The sequence below is a fragment of the Phyllostomus hastatus genome, unplaced genomic scaffold, assembly GCF_019186645.2.
Source record: "Phyllostomus hastatus isolate PE091 unplaced genomic scaffold, TTU_PhHast_1.1 phas_scaffold_78, whole genome shotgun sequence".
In the NCBI taxonomy this organism is placed as follows: Eukaryota; Metazoa; Chordata; class Mammalia; order Chiroptera; family Phyllostomidae; genus Phyllostomus; species Phyllostomus hastatus.
In genome coordinates this window covers 84,705,762-84,728,178 of record NW_025334041.1, presented here as the reverse complement: position 1 = coordinate 84,728,178, position 22,417 = coordinate 84,705,762, and the positions used below count along the sequence as shown (strand labels likewise).

The 22,417-nt window shown below is 37.8% G+C and overlaps 2 protein-coding genes and 2 pseudogenes across 2 annotated transcripts in view; all 4 read right to left on the bottom strand.

Moving 5' to 3' along the window:
• Positions 1-3,549: 3,549 nt before the first annotated feature.
• Positions 3,550-14,692, bottom strand: SNRNP27 (small nuclear ribonucleoprotein U4/U6.U5 subunit 27). The gene is made up of 6 exons (XM_045827017.1): positions 14,627-14,692; positions 13,382-13,502; positions 12,536-12,648; positions 11,934-12,013; positions 6,133-6,197; positions 3,550-3,974 (listed from the first exon to the last, which is right to left on the bottom strand). The coding sequence occupies exons 1-6, from the start codon at positions 14,658-14,660 to the stop codon at positions 3,920-3,922; spliced, it is 468 nt and encodes a 155-aa protein (XP_045682973.1). The 5' UTR covers positions 14,661-14,692; the 3' UTR covers positions 3,550-3,919.
• LOC123811084 lies at positions 4,970-5,452 on the bottom strand (annotated as a pseudogene).
• On the bottom strand, positions 10,294-10,417 carry LOC123812311 (annotated as a pseudogene).
• Positions 14,693-19,732: 5,040 nt separating the features above from the next.
• GMCL1 (germ cell-less 1, spermatogenesis associated) overlaps positions 19,733-22,417 on the bottom strand; it is a 57,591-nt gene continuing 54,906 nt past the window's right edge. The window contains exon 14 of the mRNA XM_045827001.1: positions 19,733-21,065. Coding sequence (XP_045682957.1) covers positions 20,937-21,065 — 129 coding nt within the window. The 3' untranslated portion in view covers positions 19,733-20,936. The remainder of the gene's footprint in view (positions 21,066-22,417) is intronic.

The window sequence follows — 22,417 nt, the reverse complement described above, 5'->3', positions numbered from 1 at the left end:
CAAAAATTTTGGCTTTCCTATTAAAACAATTGGGTCTGATTTCCTTGGGTATGCACATATGTGGTTAGAAACAGTCCTTGTTATGGATAATGACAAATACACAAGCTTTTGGAGAGTAGGGGTATGCGATTCCATTTAGCTCAGTTGGCAAAAAGTCCAACAAAATAATCCAACTGCCTGAGGCAGTGACACTTGTGCAACGGATGTAGCACTTTCAAATATTTAGGTACAGAAGGCATAGTTATTGGCATAAATACCAATGATTTCTGCCTTCGTGGTCTGAAAAGCCTCAGCTTTTTCATCTGGAAAATGGAGATAATACCTGTATATTTCACAGGGAATAACTTACCAGAAGAGTTTTTAAAGAACTATAATAGATGGTCAAATTTCAAATGCAATGAAGGATTTTAAGATTTTATTTATTTATTTTTGGAGAGGGAAGGGAGGGAGATAGACAGAGAGAGAAACATCAATGTGCGGTTGCTGGGGGTTATGGCCTGCAACCCAGGCATGTACCCTGGCTGGGAATCGAACCTGGGACACTTTGGTTCCCAGCCCGCGCTCAATCCACTGAGCTACACCAGCCAGGGCTGCAATGAAGGATTTTAAAATCCAGCTAAAGACACTTACAAAATCAGGTACTTGTAGTGATTACAGAAATTTTTAAAAATAGTAAAAATTAGAAACAACTTAAATGTCCATTAAATGGGGCATTATATAAAACAAATTATAGTCTATTCTACAATAGACTGTAATCACTGTCCTTAAAAAAAAAGAGGCAGAAGGTAGAGTAGGTCAACACTGTGCTCACCTCCTCCCAGGACCACATCAAATTACAAGTAAATTACAGAAGAGCCAACCGCCCGAAGACCAGCTGCAGAGAGTCCTACAACAGGATATACAGAAGCAGCCATGTGGATACCGTGAATTGCATTATTTCTCTCTAAATTTCTGGAATAAACCCTACTTGGTGATAAAAAGAAAAAAGTGGGAATATTACATGTACTGATAAGAAGCAATCTTAAGATGTACAAGTAAGTGAAAAAAGGCTAGGTGCAAAATAGTGTGTAAAGTTTGCTTACATATGATTAATAAAATAGGATATATCTTTGTGTACATAAGGAATATTTCTGGAAAAAAAAACACAATGCCCTTTATGTCAGGGGTGTCAAACTAATTTTCACCAGGGGCCACATCAGCCTCACAATTGCCTTCAAAGGGCCAAAATAATTTTAGGACTGTATAAATGTAACCACTCCTTAACTGTTAAGGAGTTGAAATCACATTTGGCCCTTTGAAGGCGACCGTGAGGTGATGTGGCCCCTGGTGAAAATGAGTTTGACCCCCTTGCTTTTTGCTGTCTGAACTATGCTTGTATTAGTTACTTAAAAAAAGAAAGAAACCTCTCAAATTTAAAAGTTAACCACAGTGTCAAATATCAGTGGAATAGAATGGGTAATGATTATTATCTTCAATATAAAAAGAGCTTCCTTCAAATAAGAAAAGCTTGCTAAAACACAAATGGATCCAAGATATGGAATTAGCATTTCACAAAAGAAATATACATGGCTCACATGTTTCTAAAATGTTCTTCCTCCCTAGAAATTAAATAAATTGAAACCAAACACCAGTATTTTACTCATCAGATTAGAAACTTAAAAAAAATTATTACACCCAATATTAGTGCACATGTGGGAATGCTCACACTTCAAAGGGGAGAGTCGACTGTTACCTTTCTAGCCATACATATCAAAAACCTTAAAATATGCACCTGCACACACACACACATACCCCTTTATCTCACATATAAGAAATAATAACTACTACTCACAGCAAATCATGGGAGGGAAGCCAATGTTCATCAAAGAATTAGTTAATAATAAATTATGGTAAAACCAAGTACCTACTAAAAGCTAACTTTCCAAAGAATATGTAAAAATATTAAGAAACTGCTCTGGTTGGTGTGGCTTAGTAGACTGAGCCTGGCCTGTGAACTGAAAGGTCGCCAGTTTGATTCCTGGGTAGTGCACATGCTTGGGTTGCAGGACAGGTCCCCCGAGTTGGGGGTGTGCGAGAGGCGAGAGATAAATGTACCATATTTTTTTGTTTATAACGTGCACTTTTTGCCTACATTTCTGAGGGAAAAATAAGGATGTGTATCATGCATAGGTAGTGCCTGAAATACTTTGTATCTGTTCTTGTGTTTTGTAATTGTTTGTTATATAAAATTTCTTGTACCATAATATGTTCAAAAAATATTAAAATTCCTTTATAACAAGCCCTGGCTGGCGTAGCTCAGTGGATTGAGCGCGGGCTGGGAACCAAAGTGTCCCAGGTTCGATTCCCAGTCAGGGTACATTCCAGGGTTGCAGGCCATAACCCCCAGCAATCGCACATTGATGTTTCTCTCTCTCTCTCTCTCTCTCTCTCTCTCTCTCTCTCTCCCCCCCTTCCCTCCCTAAAAATGGATGAATAAAATCTTTAAAAAAAAAAAATTCCTTTATAACAAACAAGTACCTAAATATAAACAAACAAACAAATAATTGAATTAAAAAATTGAAGTGAAAGATTTTTTTCCTGAAAGTTCGGGCCTAAAATGTGGGTGTCCATTATACATAGGAGTGTATTATACACTACAAAATACAGTATCTCTTGCACACTGATGTTTCTCTCCCTGTCTTTCTCCCTCCCTTCCCCTCTCTCTAAAAGTAAATAAAACCTTTAAAAAATATTCACAACACATGGGAGAAAAAGGGTTAGTAAAAGAGAGCAGCATATACATCCCGATCTCATGGATGCAAGTAAGAAATATACACCCATAGGCACTTGGAAAGACATATAGTGATCCCTCACCTTTTGCGGGAGTTACGTTCCAGAGACCCTCAGGATACAGGTGAAAATCCGGGAAGTAGCGATGTTATATTTATTTTATTATTTATGTATATTTTAAGGCTTTATAAATCCTTCCCACACTCCTATAAACCTTTCTCACTCTCTTATTAACCTTTCCCACACTCTTGTAAACACTTCACATGCTCTTAAACACTTTCTACACTCTTAAACCTATGTAATTTTAACAACATATAAAATTCTATGTGGGTACAGTATATTGCAAAATCCCACAATACAATGAAAACTCCAAGATACAGAATTAGATATATATATTTTTTAAAACCCATGATACAGTGAAGCCTCAATAAGTGAACTGCGATATAGTGAGGGACAACTGTATACCGAAATATTAACATTACTTCTGGGGGTAGATTATAGGTGATTTTGGCTTTTCTTTTACTGTTTGGTTTCTCCCATTTTTTAATAAGCATGTACTGCTTTTAAAATAGGTGCAAAGTAATAAATGGTATTGAAAAAAACCCTCAGAAGATAAAAAATCTAGTTATACATTTTCATCTAATTTTTTGATAACATCTTTTTAAATTGTTCATTCTTTTAATTTTTAAATGTCTAAGAATCATATCTAAATCTATGTATGAAAAAAGAAAATGTGTAGGAAGATACTTTTATATAGTAATAAAACAGTTATCAAATACAAAGGGGTAGAAATATTGCTTTATTTGAGTGACTTACATCCAAATTAATTTATGTGTTCAAAAAAGTCCTAATGAGCATCCAAACAAAACAAAACAAAACAAACCATACATAGCTTCCACAGGAATAAGAACAAAAGAAAATGGGGTTAATGACTGCCCCAAGTGATATTTCCTAAAAGAAAAAAATGTAATTATTTAACCTTTCTTCTTCTGAGGCAGGATAAGTGACCTGCACCCATCATAAATAAAATTTTCTTACTTTACAAGGAGGAAAGACTGTGATCCTGCTTTGATGAGTATGAAATATAAAATATAACATCCACTCTTCTGATCACAATGAGGGAAAAAATCATTCTTCAACATTTCAATTCTCATGCAATGAAATCCAAAGGTCTGTTGAATCCACCCTTTCGATTCATGTATTGCCTATGACAAAAAAAAAATTCAATGTTTATTTAAAAAAATTCTGAACTCCTCTTATAAAAAATAACCACATGCTTCAGAGAATAAACCTATAAATCACCTTTAAGGTGGCAAAGTTTAGGATAAGAAGTATTCAAGATTACTTAATGTACATTAAGAAAAGACTACTTCACTTTCAAAATAAGCCAAAGTATTTTAGATTTCCATAAAATCCAAAAAGAAATATGGAAATATACTTTCAAAACTATTTGGGAAGGTCCCAAAGACTTTTAAAAAATGAACTGAAAATCCTTACTTATTTCAGGTAACACTAAACACCTAGTGTAAGGAAATAGAGCAGAGTTCCAAAATAGGTACCCATCAAGTAAATCCAATTGCATACTGTACTGGTTTTCTCCATAAAACTTTCACACACACATACAGTAATTCTACAGTTGTTTTTGAATAGTTGTTCAAGACAATCCTGAATTACAACTTTGACTTAAAGAATTCACAAAGTTTGCTACTCCACTTTGTCATACTGAATTTCAAGAGTATCTGACCTTATAGATCATCTATAAAATGTGAAAAGTGTTAAATATTCTTCATTTGATATTATACTCGAACCACACTAAAATGACTTTCATCAGGTAAAAGGCAACAGCTTAGATAAAGGAAATTTTAATTAAATTGGCATAGTTCGGACCAAAAAGATAAAATGGACAATGACAGCTTAGCTTCAGCTATTTACTTTTAACAGAGTAATGAACACAATTTGAAACACAAGTGAGTCTTGCTGCTTTAAGAAACAGTGAAGGGGACTTCCTCAGTATTTAAACATGTTAGTACAGTTACAGAAATTTAAATACGAAACCAATCTCCTACAGGTTTTTAGATGGCATTCACCATCTCTGAAAAGTTGAACATAGAATCAAGTCCAACCACCTTTTTAGAAAGTGAAAATAGTGATAGAATTTGGTGAACCAAAATTACCATCAAAGTGCAAAAAGCTGATCATATTCATTTAACTACAAGCCCATCTTACTTAAATCAGAACTGCCCAAAAGAAATGTTCTATCAGCCATTCATGAGCTGAATGCTGATGTATGAGATCAATGTAAATATGGTACACATAAAAAAGGTCATGAGACATTTGTAATAATAAGGCAGTGGTCAACTGTTACTCATTAGTTGCTTTTTTTTTTAAGATAAGCTATCAAGTCTTCCCTTTATGTACTTTTCTTAATGCCAATGAAGATAATTTTTGTTCCAGGGATATACTTGACGGGATTCTCCAAATACTCCATAAGTGCAGCCTCTCCTCAGGTTATGCCTTTGTTCTTGTTGGCATCCACGTAAGAAAATCCAGGGGTCTGACCTGTCTTTCGCCCAAACAGACCATGGAGATTTGGCCCAGTCTTGTGCTTGCTTCCTTTCCCCACAGTATGGCACCGGGCACACTTCAGAACAAAAACCTTCTTGCCCTTCTCAACACCACCCATTTTAAACCACTGTTTGTTACACACAACACAGAGGTTCCCACTCCCAAACCTGATGTCCTGTTCTTTCCTAAAATTTTATTTGAAGGTAACTTTACAAAGGAATGCCAATGATGGTTCTGGTTCCTTAACTCGCAGCATTCTCAAAACACATTATTTATATTGTAAATTAACTGGAATGTTAGTCTCTTGTCAGTAGTAAAGGTAGAGGTAATGTTTGAAGATGTCTTGACTTTTCCACTCATCAGGATTTCACTCAGATTTCAACTATGAATTGGTTTGTCCTGTGGTATTGATAAAATCTCTGTACTTAACAGAAGAATGTATTTACAACTGAAATCCTAACATAACCAATGTAAGTAAGTAATTCAGGAGGGATGTATTTTAAGTCTATAATTATAATGAAATTAAAGCCTAAAGCCTTTTTAAAAAATAATGTTTTAAAGAAAGAACTATCTATACAGTCCTAAAACATTAAGCCAACTATCCTTCTCTATAATAATGAATAGTTCACATGTAAATTGGAAATTAACACACCAGACTATAAACAAGAAGATTCAAACAAGGGACTATATGGAATACTGCTACATTTCCTACAAACACAATTATCCCATAATAAATTCTTTCCCAAGAACATAATTTATATCATCAGTTCAAACTTAATAATGGGGGTTAATGCATACCTGTACTTCCTCTTCTGAGACACATTTATGGCATAGGCATTTACAGAGCCATCCACCTTTTTTCCCTGGAGAAAAGCAATAAAAAAATACAAAAAACAGAAGGATATATTATTCCTGCCAAGGTGGAGGTGTAGGTAGACACTGTGCCTCCTCACACAACCAAATTAAGGACAACAACAAATTAAAAACAAAATAACAACCAGAACGGACAGAAATTTGAACTGTATGGAAGTTGGACAACCAAGGAGTTAAAATAGACACATTCATCCAGACCGGTAGGAAGGGCAGAGTCAGGCAGGCGGGCGGAGAGGGGTCTTGGCACAAAAAGTGGTGGCACTGAGTGCGTAAGGCACCCTGGGCACGCAGGTGGTGGCTGGCAGACCCCAGCTAGGCGCGGGGTGGCAATGGGCAGACCCAGCGAGGTGGTGACTGTGAAGTGAGGAACTGCGCGCAAGGCGGCTGGCTGACTGGGCAGTCCCACATGCACATGCAGATAAACCGGGCAAGGCTGGGGAGCGAGACAGACCAAGCAACCCTGGGTCCCAGCGCGGGGAAATAAAGCCTCAAAACACCGATCGAAAACACCTGTGGGGGTTGAGGCGCAGGGAGACTCCCAAGCCTCACAGGAGAGTTCTTTGGAGAGACCCACAGGGTCCTAGAATGTACACAGGCCCACCCACACGGGAATTAGCACCAGAAAGGCCCAGTTTGCTTGGGGGAAGTGGCGGAAGGGACTGAAATCCCACAAAGAGCATAGGAGGCACCATTGTTCCCTCTTGGCCCCCTCCCCCACATGCAGCATCACAACCCAGCAACAGGGTTGCTCTGCCCTGGTGAACACCTAAGGTTCTGCCCCTCATACATAACAGGTGTGACAAGCCCCCCCCCCCCCCCCCACCAAAGGCCCAAATGGAAGAATGGATCAAAGCTCAACAGAAAATACAACTAAGTGACTAAGAGATAGCCAACCCATCAGGTGCACAGTTCAAAGCACTGGTGATCAGGATGCTCACAGAATTGGTTGAATTTGGTCACAAATTAGATGAACAAATGAAGGCTACGCTAAGTGAAATGAAGGAAAATGCACAGGGAACCAATAGTGACAGAAAGAAAACTAGGACTCAAGTCAATGGAGTGGACCAGAAGAAAGAAACAACCAACCAAACAGAAAAGAATGAAGAAACAAGAATTCAAAAACATGAGGAGAGGCTTAGGAATTTCCAGGACATCTTTAAACGTTCCAACATCCAAATTATAGGAGTACCAGAAGGGGAAGAGGAAGAACAAGTGGACAAGTTATTTGAACAAATAATAAAGGAGAACTTCCCCACTCTGGCAAAGGAAATAGATTTTCAGGAAGTCCAGGAAGCTCAGAGTCCCAAAGAAGCTGGACCCAAGGAAGAACACACCAAGGCACATCATAATTACATTACCCAAGATTAAAATGAAGGTGAGAATACTAGAAGCAGCAAGAGATAAGGAGACAGTAACCTACAAAGGAGTTCCCATAAGACTGTCAGCTGATTTCTCAAAAGAGACCTTATAGATAAGAAGGGGCTGGAAAGAAGTATTCCAAGTCATGAAAGGCAAGGACCTACATCCCAGATTACTCTATCCAGCAAAGCTTTCATTTAGCTTTCATTTCAATGGAAGGGCAGATAAAGTGCTTCTCAGATAAGGTCAAGTTAAAGGAGTTCATCATCACCAAGCCCTTATTTTATGAAATGTTAAAGGGACTTATCTAAGGAAAAGAAGATAAAAAACATGTACAGTAAAATGACAGTAAACTCACAATTATTAACAACCACACCTAAAACAAAAACAAAAACAAACTAAGCAAACAACTAGAACAGGAACAGAACCACAGAAATGGAGATCACATGGAGGGTTAGCAACAGGAGAGTGGGAGGAGGAGAGAGGGGGAAAAGGCACAGAGAATAAGTAGCATAGATGGTAAATACAAAATAGACAGCGGGAGGGCAAGAGTAGTATGGGAAATGTAGAAGCTAAAGAAGTTATGACACATGGACTTGAACTAAAGGGGGGAATGTGGGTGGGAGAGGGTGTGCAGGGTGGAGGGGAATGAAGGGGGGGAAATGGGACAACTGTAATAGCATAATCAGTAAAATATATTAAAAAAAAAGGATGTATTAAATGCCTCAATTCAAAGAGCTGGACCCCACAGACATACTTAAATGACAAGACACATCCAAGAATGAGGTAGTCCAATGAGAGAGAATTTTCAGATCCTGATGCTATCCCATGAGCTCCCAAGTATTACAATTTTGTTCACCTTTTTAGAGTCACAGGTAAGCAAATAATACAATATTCAAACCTACAAACATTGAAGGTTTATGTATTATATGTAAGGCATGCAGGGAAATAGAGGAACAAATCCTAACCTTTTTTGGTCAAAGAATTCTTTGAAACCACATACAAGTTAAGGATAGTTTATCTAGAAAAATTCTTGTTCTCAAATCACGGCTGATCAGTCACCATTTACTTAGATCTCATTCATTGCATGGGCCTTGTAATTTGGATTTTTAAATAAAAAATTAGAACACAGAACCAGATGATAATGTTGAGTGTCACTTGTATCTTGGCCTTTTCTCATGTGGCATCTATACTCTTTTTCATTAATTCTTTTGATTCAGCCAAGTTAACTATCTCACCACTTGCTGTTCATCATGCCTGAATCACCATCCCACCTCCCAACCAATCTTCAACTATTGGGTTCTTACATATAGTTCAAGGCCCAATTCAAATGATCCAGCTGGCAGGAAGGGCTCTCTTCTCTAGCTCCCACAGAACGTTAACTGGGCTTTCCTCCCAATACTGTCCATGTTCTAACCTGCATCATCACGATGTACAGTATATACTTCATGTTATTTTTCCTATGAGACTGAAATTTTCTTGATGGAGGGATATGACTGTGAGTCATCTTTTCATTCTCACATCTTAGGCCACTGAACTTGCAAGCGCTCAGAAAATGATTTTAAGTGTGTGAGCATCATTGGTTGCTCAATCTCTCTCTCTCTCTCATACATACCACGCACATGACCCTTAACCTCCTCCTTCCCCTACTGTTACTCATGGGAATGTACCATATCTGTGTAGCATACTTGTTAAACATCTGTGTTAGGACAAAAAAAGGATTCTTATTCACTGGCCTACAGGCATGTACAAATGAGGTACATATTTGAAGTGGAGCTAAAATAAATACATTTGGTTTTAATTTTCTATTCCTATTTTCACTACATTTTCGGGAAGGGGAGAATACCGGGTAAATTACTTGAGGTGTATGATTTTGACTTCTAAAGAACAGGAGATAGGCATGAGTTGGAAAGACTGGCTTGGAAAAAAAGTAAATAATGCTAACCTTGTACTAAGTTCAATGGCTAAAGTCTTAATGATTTTTGAAAAACTATTTGTGGAATTCTATATTAATAGCCCTATTTTCTTTTACATGATGTGATAAAAAATTATCTGTTAATAAATACAACCAAACTTTGAATTTTTCTAAAATGTTAAAATGGAAGAGAAAATAAGTGACTACACTGGCATATGAAAAGGTCCCACTATAGATCTATGATGAAATATAACAAGATATACACTGCTAAAAAACACAAATAAGCTTATAACACTGTATATAAACTAAATTAGCATTCTTATAGATGTCATTAAAAAGCAACTCATATCATTTATTCTGATAGTACTCAATAATTTTATGGGATCTATAAATTTTCACCTAATTTTTCCTTTATAAACAAACACCTTCACTATAGACTACATTTTAAAGCAAGTAAGACTTCATCTTTACATCTGACTCTCAGGAATTTCAAACACTGAGCAATAGTAACCCCACTGCCCAAAAAAGAAAATAATTCTGGTAAGTTCCCTCTCTATTCTCCTAAGAACAATAAAATTAGTGTTGCTTTACTTCAGAGATATTATTATGTATCCTATATACATTAGTAAATAGTTTCACTTATAAAATACTCTTTGGAAAACAAATATTCAAGGGAAAAAAAGCTGACACATAAATTGCACTAAATCCCAAAGTGGGATTCACATAACCATTTGTGAGAATCAGAGTTCATTCTTAATTTTCTCACTTCAAAATAGTCATGCCTGAGTTATACACTGTCTTTTTTTTTGCCAGGGGAAAATGCAAATGCAGTCTCCTATTCCCACAAAGTATGCACTTGGCTTTCCACATTTGGATAAGGCTCACCCTGGGAAAACTACCTTCATGATCATAGTATCTCCCCTGTCAGGTAAGCAGGGAGGGAGAAAGAGTGGGAAAGAAACATCAATGTGTGAAAGAAACATGGATTGGTTGTCTCTTGCACACACCCACCTGGAGACCTGGCCCGCAACCCAGCCATGTGCTCTGATGGGAATCGAACCAGAGACCTTTTGGTTCGCAGACTGGTGTTCAATCCACTGAGCTACACCAGCCAGGGCTATGCTGTCGTTAAAAACAAAACAAAACAAAACATGTGCACCCTACACAATCACATTGGTTAGAAACTCTTACAACATATGAAACTATACCACTCCATTCACAACTCAATGGAATACAAAATTAGGGCAAGAGCATTATTTTTGTCTAAAATCTCAATTTTCATTTAGAAAACTAAACAGACTTAAAATTCTAGAGAAGAAAAAGTTTTTAAAATGTATTTTCTCTCCAAACACACTCTCCCTTTTTTGTATCCTTACTAGCCCCCTCTTTCCTCCTCCCCTTTCCATTTCCTCTCTCCAACTCCCCTTTCCTCTATTTCTCTCTTTACCCATATCTCCCTGTCTCTGCTCTCTCCCCTCTTCCTCCCTATAACTGACTTTATGTCGTTCCACAATCCCTTCCTTTTTCCTCCCCCATTTCCTCATTCTTTCCAGTGTTACGGTGAAGGCTAGATAGCGTTCAATCTCTAATCCACCCTCTTCTGAGCTGTGAGATATGTGTACAGCTACCCAATGTCATCTTTTTCGGGCAGCTGAATTTCCCTCTTCTGTTTCCTGGCACTTCCCCTTCCCATAACCTTTTCTTGGTTAACCCTTCAGCCTGTCACCTTAGAGTCATCACTGACTGCTCACTCCCACTCCTACCACTAACTCTGGCTCCTGAATGGTTCTCAACATTACAGCCCCTCCTGTCAGTTTGGGTCTTCATTATCTTTCACTTACACAGCTCAGCAGTTCTCCCTGAATCTTCAATCTAACCTGCCTCCCATCTACACTCCAATGCTGCCCTGGGTCATTTTTCTAAAGCACACATATAATCCTGTCTCTCCTTTTCTTAAAAATCACTGCTTTCTCTCAACACCTAAAGAATCAATTCTAAATTCCTTAACATGGCTAAGAGTAGCAAAAGCCCCTCCACAATTTGCTTTCTACTTCTATTTCCAGCTTAATTGTAGCCACTAGCCCATCAGCATCCTTTTACCAGTCACTGAATTTGAAACTCCCACAATACACCATGCTCCTTCATGCCTACATGGCATTTTCATGAGCTCTTCCTTTTACTTCAAATGATTTTCCTCCTCTTTTTCGTACTGGCCCTTTAAGACCTAACTCAACAGCATCCTAGGCAAACACTTCCTGGATCAAACAGCACCTCACTGCTTCCTCTCCATGCTTTCAAAGCCCTTTATACAGAGAGTTATTGTCTTTTAACTGAACAAACTTATAACAGCAGAAGAAATTATACTAGTGATAGTAAAGAATATGGAAAAAGGGGACAGTCATAATGAATTAATTCAACTCAGAATGCTTAACGGGCTGCATATTTTACTTACTTTTGTGGAGTCAAAGGAGGCAAATCCCATTAACTTCATCATTTCTATTTCTTCCTCTGTTTTGCCCTCCAAGTCTTCCTCTGCAAAAGTAACTTATAATTTTTAAAACTCTTATCATTTTATATATAACAGGAAAAGTGGTAATAGACTAAGAGTCATTCTACCTTCCCAGCAGAGAATATTTAAAACAATTAGCTTAATGATTGAGTCTAACAAAAAAAGATCCTCTTCAATTTGGGCAGAATATAAGTTAAGGTGCAACAAAGGAATGTGCTCCCTACCTTCCACAGGAGAGACTGCTTAAAAGGACATGGCTGAAGCCTTCAAGCAGTACCACCTTTAATATCAGACATGACACTTGTTTCCAAGGTACTTCCAAAATAGAATATGCTCACATTTTTAACTTTCCTTCCTATGTCAGGAGCATGACAGATAACCAGGAACTCACTAAAGTACAATTAAAAATCTCAAAGCCATATGCAATGAACACTATAAAAAACTTAATATATTTCAATGTTCAAAAATTATACAATTATCAAAATGACTGAAGTTATCTAAACAAGGCCGTATTCTTCCTATAGTTATTTATCAGATAACTTTACCAGTAATCTGACGTTCTTTGCTCTTTGTTTCTTTTGCTTCTTTCTTTTCCTCATCTCTCCTTTCTTTCAGTCGAGAAGGGGAAGGAGATGTGGATCTATGTCGCCTTGGGGACCTAATATTTTAATAAGTGAAGAAGTCAGAAACAGAGACATACCTGGTCACTTGTGTCAGTTAGCAGAGATGCACATGAGTGCCAGAAAGGTAAAAGCTGGACAAAAGCCAGACTCCAGAGAAGTCTGAGGGGTCTAGTTCTTATAGAAGAATAAGTTAGAAGGTTCTGCCTAGGCCCTGATTGTTAGCTAGGGCTAAAATTTGTTTTTGTACAGCAGAAAAATGTAACTAAACAGTTTCTAACAATTACACATAAATATGCAAAAAGTTGACTTAAACAGCAATTGATGCTTATTAAGTAAAAGGTTAAAGATTTATACAATCTGAAGAGAAACCAGAGTACTGATGCTTACTAAGAATCAAGAGTCCATTCTAAGGTTCTTCCAAGATCTCATATTCTTGGTTATATACTTGACTAAACCATTATCACAAAAAGTTAAAACAAAACAAAAACAAAACAATATAAAACAAAACAAATCCTTATTTCTTATTCTTGTTAAGGACCATAAGTGCTTTTCCCACATCATTTCTCTTTACTCCTAAAGGCAACTCGAGGAGTACTGATTTACTAATCCATTTATCAATGGGGATGTTAGGTTTAGAATGAAGTGGGCTTAAGTTCCCTTCATTTCGTGACACTTAAACCGCCTTATAAGTGATGAAAACAAAGTCAGAGGGAACAACTAGTTTCTTTGGGATTTGTGGTAAAACCCTTGGTTATTTTCTGCACTTACCTGGAGCGTCTTCTGTGCGGGGATCGTGAGCGGCTCCTTCTCCGATCTCTCTCCCGGGACCGGGACCTTTCTCGGCGCCTGCGTTCTCTCTCCCGGGAGGTGGACCGGGACCGCCTGCGCTCTAATACAAACGCAAAATTGCAGAGCCAAAATTACCTAAAATTCTTGGAGCCATGCTGTTCAATACACATATAATGTGAGCCATTTCTGGTAGCCACATTAAAAAAGTAAAAACAACAACAAAAAAACCCCAACAGGTGAAACTAATTTTAACAGAATATTGTTTGACTAAACACATATATTTCCAAACTATTATTTCAACATATAAAAATTACTGAGATTGTTACTTTTTTTTGGTAGTAAATTAAGGAAATCTGGTTCTATGGTTACACAGCACTGCATAATTCTGATTGAGCACATCTTAAGGCAGGGGTGTCAAACTCATTTTGACGGGGGTGGAGGTGGTGCACATCAGCCTCCAGGTTTCCTTCAAATGACTGAAATAATTTTAGGACTGTATAAATATAACTACTCCTTAACTGTTAAGAAGTTGAAATTATATTGGGCCCTACTGAGACTTAGGTGACTCAGCAACCATGTGGGGAATGGTAGCCTCATTTAACTTTTAAGAACATCAAGTCTTGACTAGTCGAAGGTGGTAGAAACTGACTAGGGGGCAGAGCCAAAGGTCTAAGATCTGCTGCACGTCTTGCGTCCTTTACATCGCTCTGCTTCACTTATGGCCGTGGGGACCAGAAGACCTTACCACGTGAGCTCCCTGGGCGCAATATTCTAAATATCAATTTCCCTAATATAAGTGGGGCATTTGAGGTCCTGGCTGTACCACATGCTGAGTGTTATGGAATGTGACATTAATATTCCCATCAGTTTTTAAAGCTAGGTAATAGCACCTCCAGTGTCTAATTACGGGAATTCAGTCTCAAAAAGGTTGGATGACTTGCACACATTCACTCAGAAATTAAATGAGGGAACCGTGGTCTGATTCTCAAACAGCCAGTCACAAGAATAACAACAGTTACTATAAAAGGCTGTCAAAGAGTCAGCGAAACCAATTTATTAGAGGAAAAAAACTGCTTTAAATCCGGAGGGCCAGGTACTCCTCTCCCCTCCATCCCCCACTCTTCTCAGGAATAAAGGGCCTGTCTCTCCGTGGCCCTAGTACTGAAAAAAGTGGGGTGCGCCTCCAATAGACCCCCCGACCCTCCCATTTGCTTCTGGACTCACCCCTCCGCGGGGAGCGGCTGCGGCTGCGACCCATTCGGAGATCTCTTCTACCTCACACTGCCCCGGAAACGAAAGTGCGACAACTTCCGGGAGAGCCGGAACTGCGCTTTCACTTGCCGACTGGAAAACGTTCACACGGTTCGCAAGGGTTCCGGCTTCTAAAGAAGTGGGTTTGAGCTAAACCATCTGAGGTCAGAAATGCTGGTGAGAACCAAGTTCTTCTCTCTGGTCTTCCAGCCCCATTTTTGCCATGGCTTTTGTGTTCACGGTGGGCATTAAAGTATGCTAATTGATATTATTATAGAAATCTGGAAAAAACCCGTATCCCTCCCCCCCTCATTTTCCTTTCTAGTTCTTGCCCACATGCACAAAAGGTTTCTTATCAAACCAATTCTAAACACAGCGTTCGCAGTTTAAGTCCACAGGGGGAAGCATCAGGGTGGATCAGGAGGCAGAGGGAGCGAGGGGGAAAGCATGGATAAGAGACTTTATTGTGGTTTTTGCTGGAAGAAATGGGGGAAGCAGGGTAAGCAAGTTTATAATTGGCGAGTTTGAATACTTTTAAGGGATTTTGGGATGTAGGGGCTTTCCGGAATTGTTTGGTACCTGGCCCTGGGGTTGTTAGGGCAGAGGAATAATTGTCTGGCTTGTAAGAGTTTAGTAAAGAAGGTGGTTGGAGAGTATAGGATGCCAGTTCAAAGGCAGGCTTCCAAGTTGTCAAAGCATCAGAAAAAAAAATGAAAGAAAAAGGCATGATTAATGCAATTATTCACATGAACATTTATTGCACACCTGTATGCCAGACGCTTAGTCAGTGAAAAAGATATGCCTGCTCTTGAGTAGACTGCTGGCCACTGAGGGACACAAACAAGTAAACAGTGTGAATGTGCACTGATAGAAGAACATTATGAGGGCACATAAGACCGGTACCTAACTGGTTTTGAGGGGGAAGGTTGTCAAGAAAAGTTTCCAGAAGGAAATGATGTCCAAACAAGACCTTAAAGATAAGTAGAAATTAGCCAGGTGAAATAGGGTGACATTTGTAGTAGAGGGAGGTGGAAGAGATTGTCAGACAGAGGAGGCTGCACATACAAAGGTGAGGATGGGCTATGCAGAGAACTGAAAGTATGACAGCCACTTAGGGAACAAGAAGTGGAAATGTAAAGAAAAGGCTAGAATAGACTTGTAAACTGACAGTTATCTTGAGACAAAGGCAGTAGTGAACCTTTGAAGGTTTTAAGGATGGCAGGGAATCAGATTTGAATTTATTAAGAGAACACTGAGTAATGTAGAGATTTGACTGGGGGAATATAATAATAGGCTGGTACAATAATCTAGATGGGAAATTGCACTGACATGTACTAAAATGGTGTAAGTAGGTATGGTGGAAAGTGCTTAAATTTAAGAAATAGTTGGTGAACCTAGAAAAACTTGGTGATTTTTGGATGCAGAGGATGAGGGTATTAGAAGACTTATTTGGGTTTCTCATTTGTGAAACTAGGTAGATGATGTCATTATTTGATAAAGTATGTAAGATACATTTTGGTAAGAATATACATTCAGATTGTTAGGTAGATAGATAGCAAACCAGGGCAGGGAGGAGGGAGGCAAGTCTCAACCACTAACTCAGCAGTCCTGAGCCTGGTCCAATGATATTGCCAGGTGTTCCAGCATCACAAGAAACAACAGGCTAGCACTGGAGGAGGGGAGCCCTTGAAACTCTCTATGTATTGTTTCATTTATCTGGGAAAGAAAGCCTTTGAAACTGTGCTCATCCCAAGGCCTGGAAGGTGGGAGAGGGTTCACAGCATTCAAAGAAGCAGCCCATAAAACAAGTTTGGTTAATTGCCTGCCTCTGGTTACAGAGTCCCTGATGGTTACAAAAAGAGCCCATAAGTAACTTTGGGTAACTGCCTCAACTTTAATTAACTACCTCCTGTCACCTATCTGTTTTACAACAAGATGACCAAACTGTGGTCTGGAGCAAGGGTTCAGGCTAACATAACAGATCTCCACACATACATTTGGGTAGTCATGTATCCTGGGGGAGGCTGGCACCACCTTTACCTGCCAATCAATATGTAACTTCACCCCGATCCTGCCAATTATATAAGTCCTCAGGATAAAGGAACTGATGCTTTTGTCATTGCTGCTTTTTGCTGCCCTTACCTTTCCCTCCCTTGAACCTACTATGCCTTTCAATCCCCACCTTGGCAAGGCCCATTCTTTTCTAGAAGAACATATCACTAATAAACCCTCCTTACATACTAATAGACTTGCCGATCTGTAATTCTTTACTGCATCGGCAAGAACTGAGTTTCTTCCATAACAAGATCAGGACATGCTAATTTCAGGTGTCATTTTGAACACCCAAGAGATGCCAACTAGATGTGCATCTGGAAATGCAGAAGGCAGATTTAGGTTGGAACTACAAAAAAAGTGATCATTGGAATGCAGATGTTCATTTGAAGCCCTAAGAGTACATGGAATCAGCTGGTGCAAGCTTGGGAAAGAAAATGGCCTGGAGATAGCCAGAGGAAGAGCCCCACAGAAGACTAAGGAATGGCCAGAAAAACAAGAAAAACTGGGGGAGTGTGATATCAAAGAAGCTTAAGAGAAGGCTGCTTTTTTAAAGGAGAACAAAGTGGTTAATTTTAAATATTCATTAAAAGGAGTGAAGAAAAAATCCCAAACACATGAAACCTACAGGATTTAGCAACTGTTTGTTGACTAGGAAAGTTTTAGTGAAGTTGAGTTGTGAATGGCTTTTGAAGTGAAGGCAATTTGGAGAACTGTCTGAAGTGTGATGGAGGCAGGGAAAAATGTGGTAGTGGGTAGAGGTGAAGGTGTGACTGATGGTTTTTCAAAGATGGGAGAAACTTAAGCCCGCTTAAATGTTGGAGTGACTGAGTGAGTATAGTGAAAAAAAAAAAGTAAAGAGAAAGGAAAAACAAAGGATTAAGTCCATAATGGGACGTGAGATCAACCTTTGCCAGGAAAAGAAATGGCGTCTCTACAAGTGGCTCCTCCCCTTTAAAATATGGGATAGAAGTTGGGTTCTGCTAGGGCTTTCCTTATTTACTGATCAAGCAGCTCTCTCTCAGGGTGTAGATTATCCAGCAGTGTAAGTCTTCAGCATTGTATCTGGAAGAAAGCCCTCTATGTTTCCAATACATGGTTTGAACTTCTCTCTTTCTAAAGGCTATTTAGGTAGAATTTGAGTGGGGAGGGTGGGGTTAAGTCAATACCTGTGATCATACGTACATATAAATTTTTTCCAACCTTTTTCATTAAAGGCAAACTGTATTTAACCATCTGTGATTCTCTGCAAATCTACTACCTCTAGCCTTGGTTACATTTTGTTTTATATTTCTAGTCCTGTTTCATATAAAATCATGAGCCTTCACAAAAGTATCCTACTTCATCATTACATATGGACACCCACTGTTGAGTCAGTAGTATTCCCCCTAATTAAATGTAGTCTGATCACTTGTTAACAGTGATTGATGATGTTTGAGATTTTGCTTTTATACCCCATACCTCGGACCGTGGGAAGAGTTTCAGATTCTCTGGTTGGGGAAGGACCTGTACTATATGCCTTCTGTTTTTTAATGCAGTCAAGCAATTAGATCCACATTGCTTGAAATTATGACTCAACATATCATTTTAGGTGCTTGACAAGTAACCATTTGCACCTCTGGTTCTGTTAACTTTTCTGTTCTTTACATGGGTTCATCTCTAGGTGAATGAAGCTTTTGACATAGTTTCAATATTGACAGTCCAATATTCTAGACCAAATCTATTTGATAGAGCTTTCTGCAGTGATGGGAATATTCTATATCTGCACTGTCTGGTATGGTAGCCACTATTTACATGTGATTAACTAAGCACTTTGATGTGCCTATTGCAACTGAGGAAGTAAATTTTAAATTTTATTTAATTTTAATTAGCTTAAATTTAGATAGCCACAGTGACTTTTTGGAGCCCTATTTTTGCATGTGATGTTGAAAACTGTTCCTTAATACTATTCAAAGATTTCAAATCTGATATAATGTGGGCTGCTAAACACTTGGTAAAAAAATAGCTAGTGACTACCACTGTTCATTTAATTTTGGCTTGCTAAGTTTCAAGACACACACACACACACACACACACACATTTTTAAAAGTGAGGTGCATTCATATCCCTCTTTAATTATTTAGCGTTAGACTCTAGAACATTTCCTCTCTTAAGGAGGACCCCTTCTTTACTGACAGCCAAGTTAAAATAATTATTACTTGGTGTTGTTTTCTATCCCTAGCAGCTTAAGAAAAAGACTTGGCAAAGACTATAAGACAAAAACCTTCATATATAATAGTTTATACAGTATGTCAGCTGACACTATTAATGCTTTATTGCAAATATTCTTATTAAAAAGAGTAAAAAGTATGCAAACATTAAAGTATTTGGTAAGAAAACAAAAGCAGATCTTTGATATCAATGTGAAGAACTAATTATCAGTTTTTCAAATAAGAACACAACCTACTTATTACTAAAGAAATTATTGTTTGTGGGTGACACAAGCAATGAACCAATGGACAAGAACCCATACATAATTCCAATGTGATCAGTTTATATAAGTGAAATTAAATAATTCATGAATATACTCAAAACTACTTATCTTTCCTCCCAAGATTTGAAAAAATTCAACTAGTAAAATACTTCAAGATTGGTATTTACATGTTTTAATATATACAGGGTAAGGAACCTCTGATGCAGCAAGTAGGAGAAAACCAAAAGCATCTTGTGAGATATAATTATAGCCAAATATAAAAATAAGAAATGTAGCCTCTTGATGCAGCTAAACTATTGTATTAGAAACACTTAAAACTGCAGTTCTGGGGGACAAAGAAGATGGAAGCATTTAAGATCTTCCTTTAAATTAACCAGGAGAATGAATTTTGAAAGGACAAAAGCAATTTGTAAACCTATAGACATATTACTGGGAAGAAAAACTATCAATAAATTCCAAAAGTTAAATCTAATTGGAAAATATCTAACTTCAAAGAAAAAAGTTCTGGTTTCAATTAAGTTTTTTTTTGGTCCATTTCATAAAAGACGTTTTTATTCTTTTTCCAAATGGGTATTTATTATATGTACAGATACATAAAAGTGATTGCCATTTTTTTAAAACATACTAAAAATATACATTAACCACAAAAAAGTATTCACTTTGACGGGAAAGACAAGGAGCATGGCTATTTTCAAAATGACGGTAAACACAAGAAGCCAACATATATAAATCATGACAAGTGTACATCTCATTTTTGACAAAAATAAGTTCTATTTTACATTAATGCTTTATTACCAGCTTCTATGACATCCTTCAACTTTATTTACAATTACTATGAAACTTCTATTAGCATGTGTAACTCAAAGGCACTCAATTCAGAGGTTATAAAGTCCTGAGCTTAAGTAGGAAATAGGATTCCCAACCAAAATTTGAACATAAATACTTCTAAAGATTAGACTATAAAATGTTTAAAGTGTGATGTTTGATACATAAATAATCTTTGACATAATAATAAAGTTGTACAGCATGTCAAAGAAGAGACCATGTAAGGCAAAGCAATATACTCAGAGTCACACTGACTTCTCCCATTCCAGTTCATCTGAAAGTCTGAAACTGATTTATTGTTGTTGTGGTGGTTAAAAGACTAAAAAAACAAAATTAAAATAGCATACAAATGGGTAAGTTAAATAAAAAGTTTCCTCAGCTTAGTCTCCAAAGCCATGAAAAAAGTATTTAATGACTAAAAACAACTACATATTAGAAGGATAGTAGGAGGAATCATAAAGAGCAATTGAAAAAAATTAAATGACAGCTTTAAATACATCAACTGAAAGATCATTGATAATTGGCCTTTCAAATTGTTTCTTTAGTCTTCTTTCAGACAAACAAAATAAATTTACAGATGGATAACTGAGTACATTAACATTAGGTAGGATCAAAGTTTAAGCTAAAAATTAACTCTATATTTGGTTGCAGAGAAACATGAAATACACCTATAGTGATTTTCTACTGATGGTAAATTAAAAGCATGAGCTGACATGTTTATAGCAGAAATGGATTGACAGATATCTTCTTGGCTTCAATTTTTTTTTAATGTATGTATAGAAATGTGATGAAGAATAGTCTTCCGTATTACCTGTACAGTTCATAAGGCCTTTGTCATTGTTAGTCACCTTAGATGTGAACATCATAGGGCCATTAAGTTAAAGCTGGCTGAAAAAGTTTTCAAAGTGCTACTGTTTCCAATCAATAAGATCCTCAGTTTTCTGGATTTTCTGGATGACGATTATTTTCAGTTCTTTTTTCTGGTGATATATACAGGAAATTACAGCAGATATACAGAGGGAAGATCAGAAGCCTGCTGTCCAAATTCATCACTACTTGTTCCTATAAAACAAATTTGTTTTTAATGACAAGAAGGTATAATATTAAAAACCAACAAACCAACTAACATAAAACCGAATTCTTGAACTGAATGAACTGAAGGAAATAGTATGGTAGATAAGGGCTTGCATCTGTAGTCTGAGAGCTACTGCTCACATCTCAAAACTCCCACCCACAAGCTGTGTGACCTGGGGCAAGTCACCGGCCTTGTCAACTGCAGCGTCCTCACTGTTACATGAGTACCATAAGAGTACCCCCTTCACAGGATTACGTGAGACCATGACACAGAGGGCTCAGCAAAGCCAGCCATGTATGAAGTACTCAACAATAGTAGCTGTTTTCATCATTGAAAAATTTCTATCAAGTACCTACATATTTTATGAACAGGTAAAAGTCCAGAACAGGTAAGAGTCCAGAAATATGTAGACTTCTCATTTGACTTCAGTTTGAAAACCCTTAGGTATATAGCAAACAATTAGGATGAAGGTGGGGAGTCAACAATCCTGGTTCCCATTCTTATCTAATATTTCTCACGGTTTCTAATGCCGACATGTTATCTGTCTCTTGGAATATAAAGTACCATGTAAAATCAATTTCAAATTCAGAGAGTGCCTGGAAATTCCAAAGAGAAAGGAGCTGATAATATACCCGAGAGCCAGAACTGCAACCAGCACGCTACAGATCTGTTTGGAACCCTTTACAGCACTTGGTGAGCAAAATAAATCACCAGAGTAGGAGCAGCAGTACTGAAATGATAACTTGTACTTTTTAAATATCTGGATACATTCTCTGCAATGATATGCATCAGTTTCACCTTATATATATTTTTGAGAATATGTCACTAAACACTGTTTAAATCTAGAGTTTTAAATTTTTTACTGAAGTAGGTGCTTCTAGAATGTATTTCTGGAATAAAGAGGGACTGAAACTGGAATATTTGCATGACTAATGTAGTCTCACTTGGACATAGTTTCTGTGTTGGGGGAGCAGCAAGATACATTTGGACAAAGGAGGTTGAGAATACAAAATGTCTCCCCTGCATCCCCCAAAACAGGTGCAATTTCTCTATATTTTCAAAAACAGGGAAAGTGAGTAAGATAGGTAAGATGATGGGTCAGGTGAGGCATCACCTGGGCTGATGGTACTAAGGGACAGCAGAGAAGAATGATGTCAAATCACAGGTAGCCTTTTGCTTCCTGACTCACCGTGGCATGGTCAGAGTTTGTAGCAATATATAACCCAAGTGAAGGCATATTTAAAAATGGACTCCCTGTCTCAGTTCTTGAATGTCTTACTGGATTACTTTTTTTGGACACCCACCCCTTAAATACCAGTGTTCCCTAGGTTTCCAACCT

Bases quoted from the DNA above. Each gene is read 5' to 3' on its own strand.
- SNRNP27 (XM_045827017.1), bottom strand. From the start codon at position 14,660: ATGGGTCGCAGCCGCAGCCGCTCCCCGCGGAGGG. The intron at 12,649-13,381 runs GTAAGTGCAGAA...TTAAAATATTAG, and splicing joins CCGCACAGAAGACGCTCCAG to GTCCCCAAGGCGACATAGAT. The intron at 12,014-12,535 runs GTAAAGTTATCT...TTACTTTTGCAG, and splicing joins CAAAGAACGTCAGATTACTG to AGGAAGACTTGGAGGGCAAA.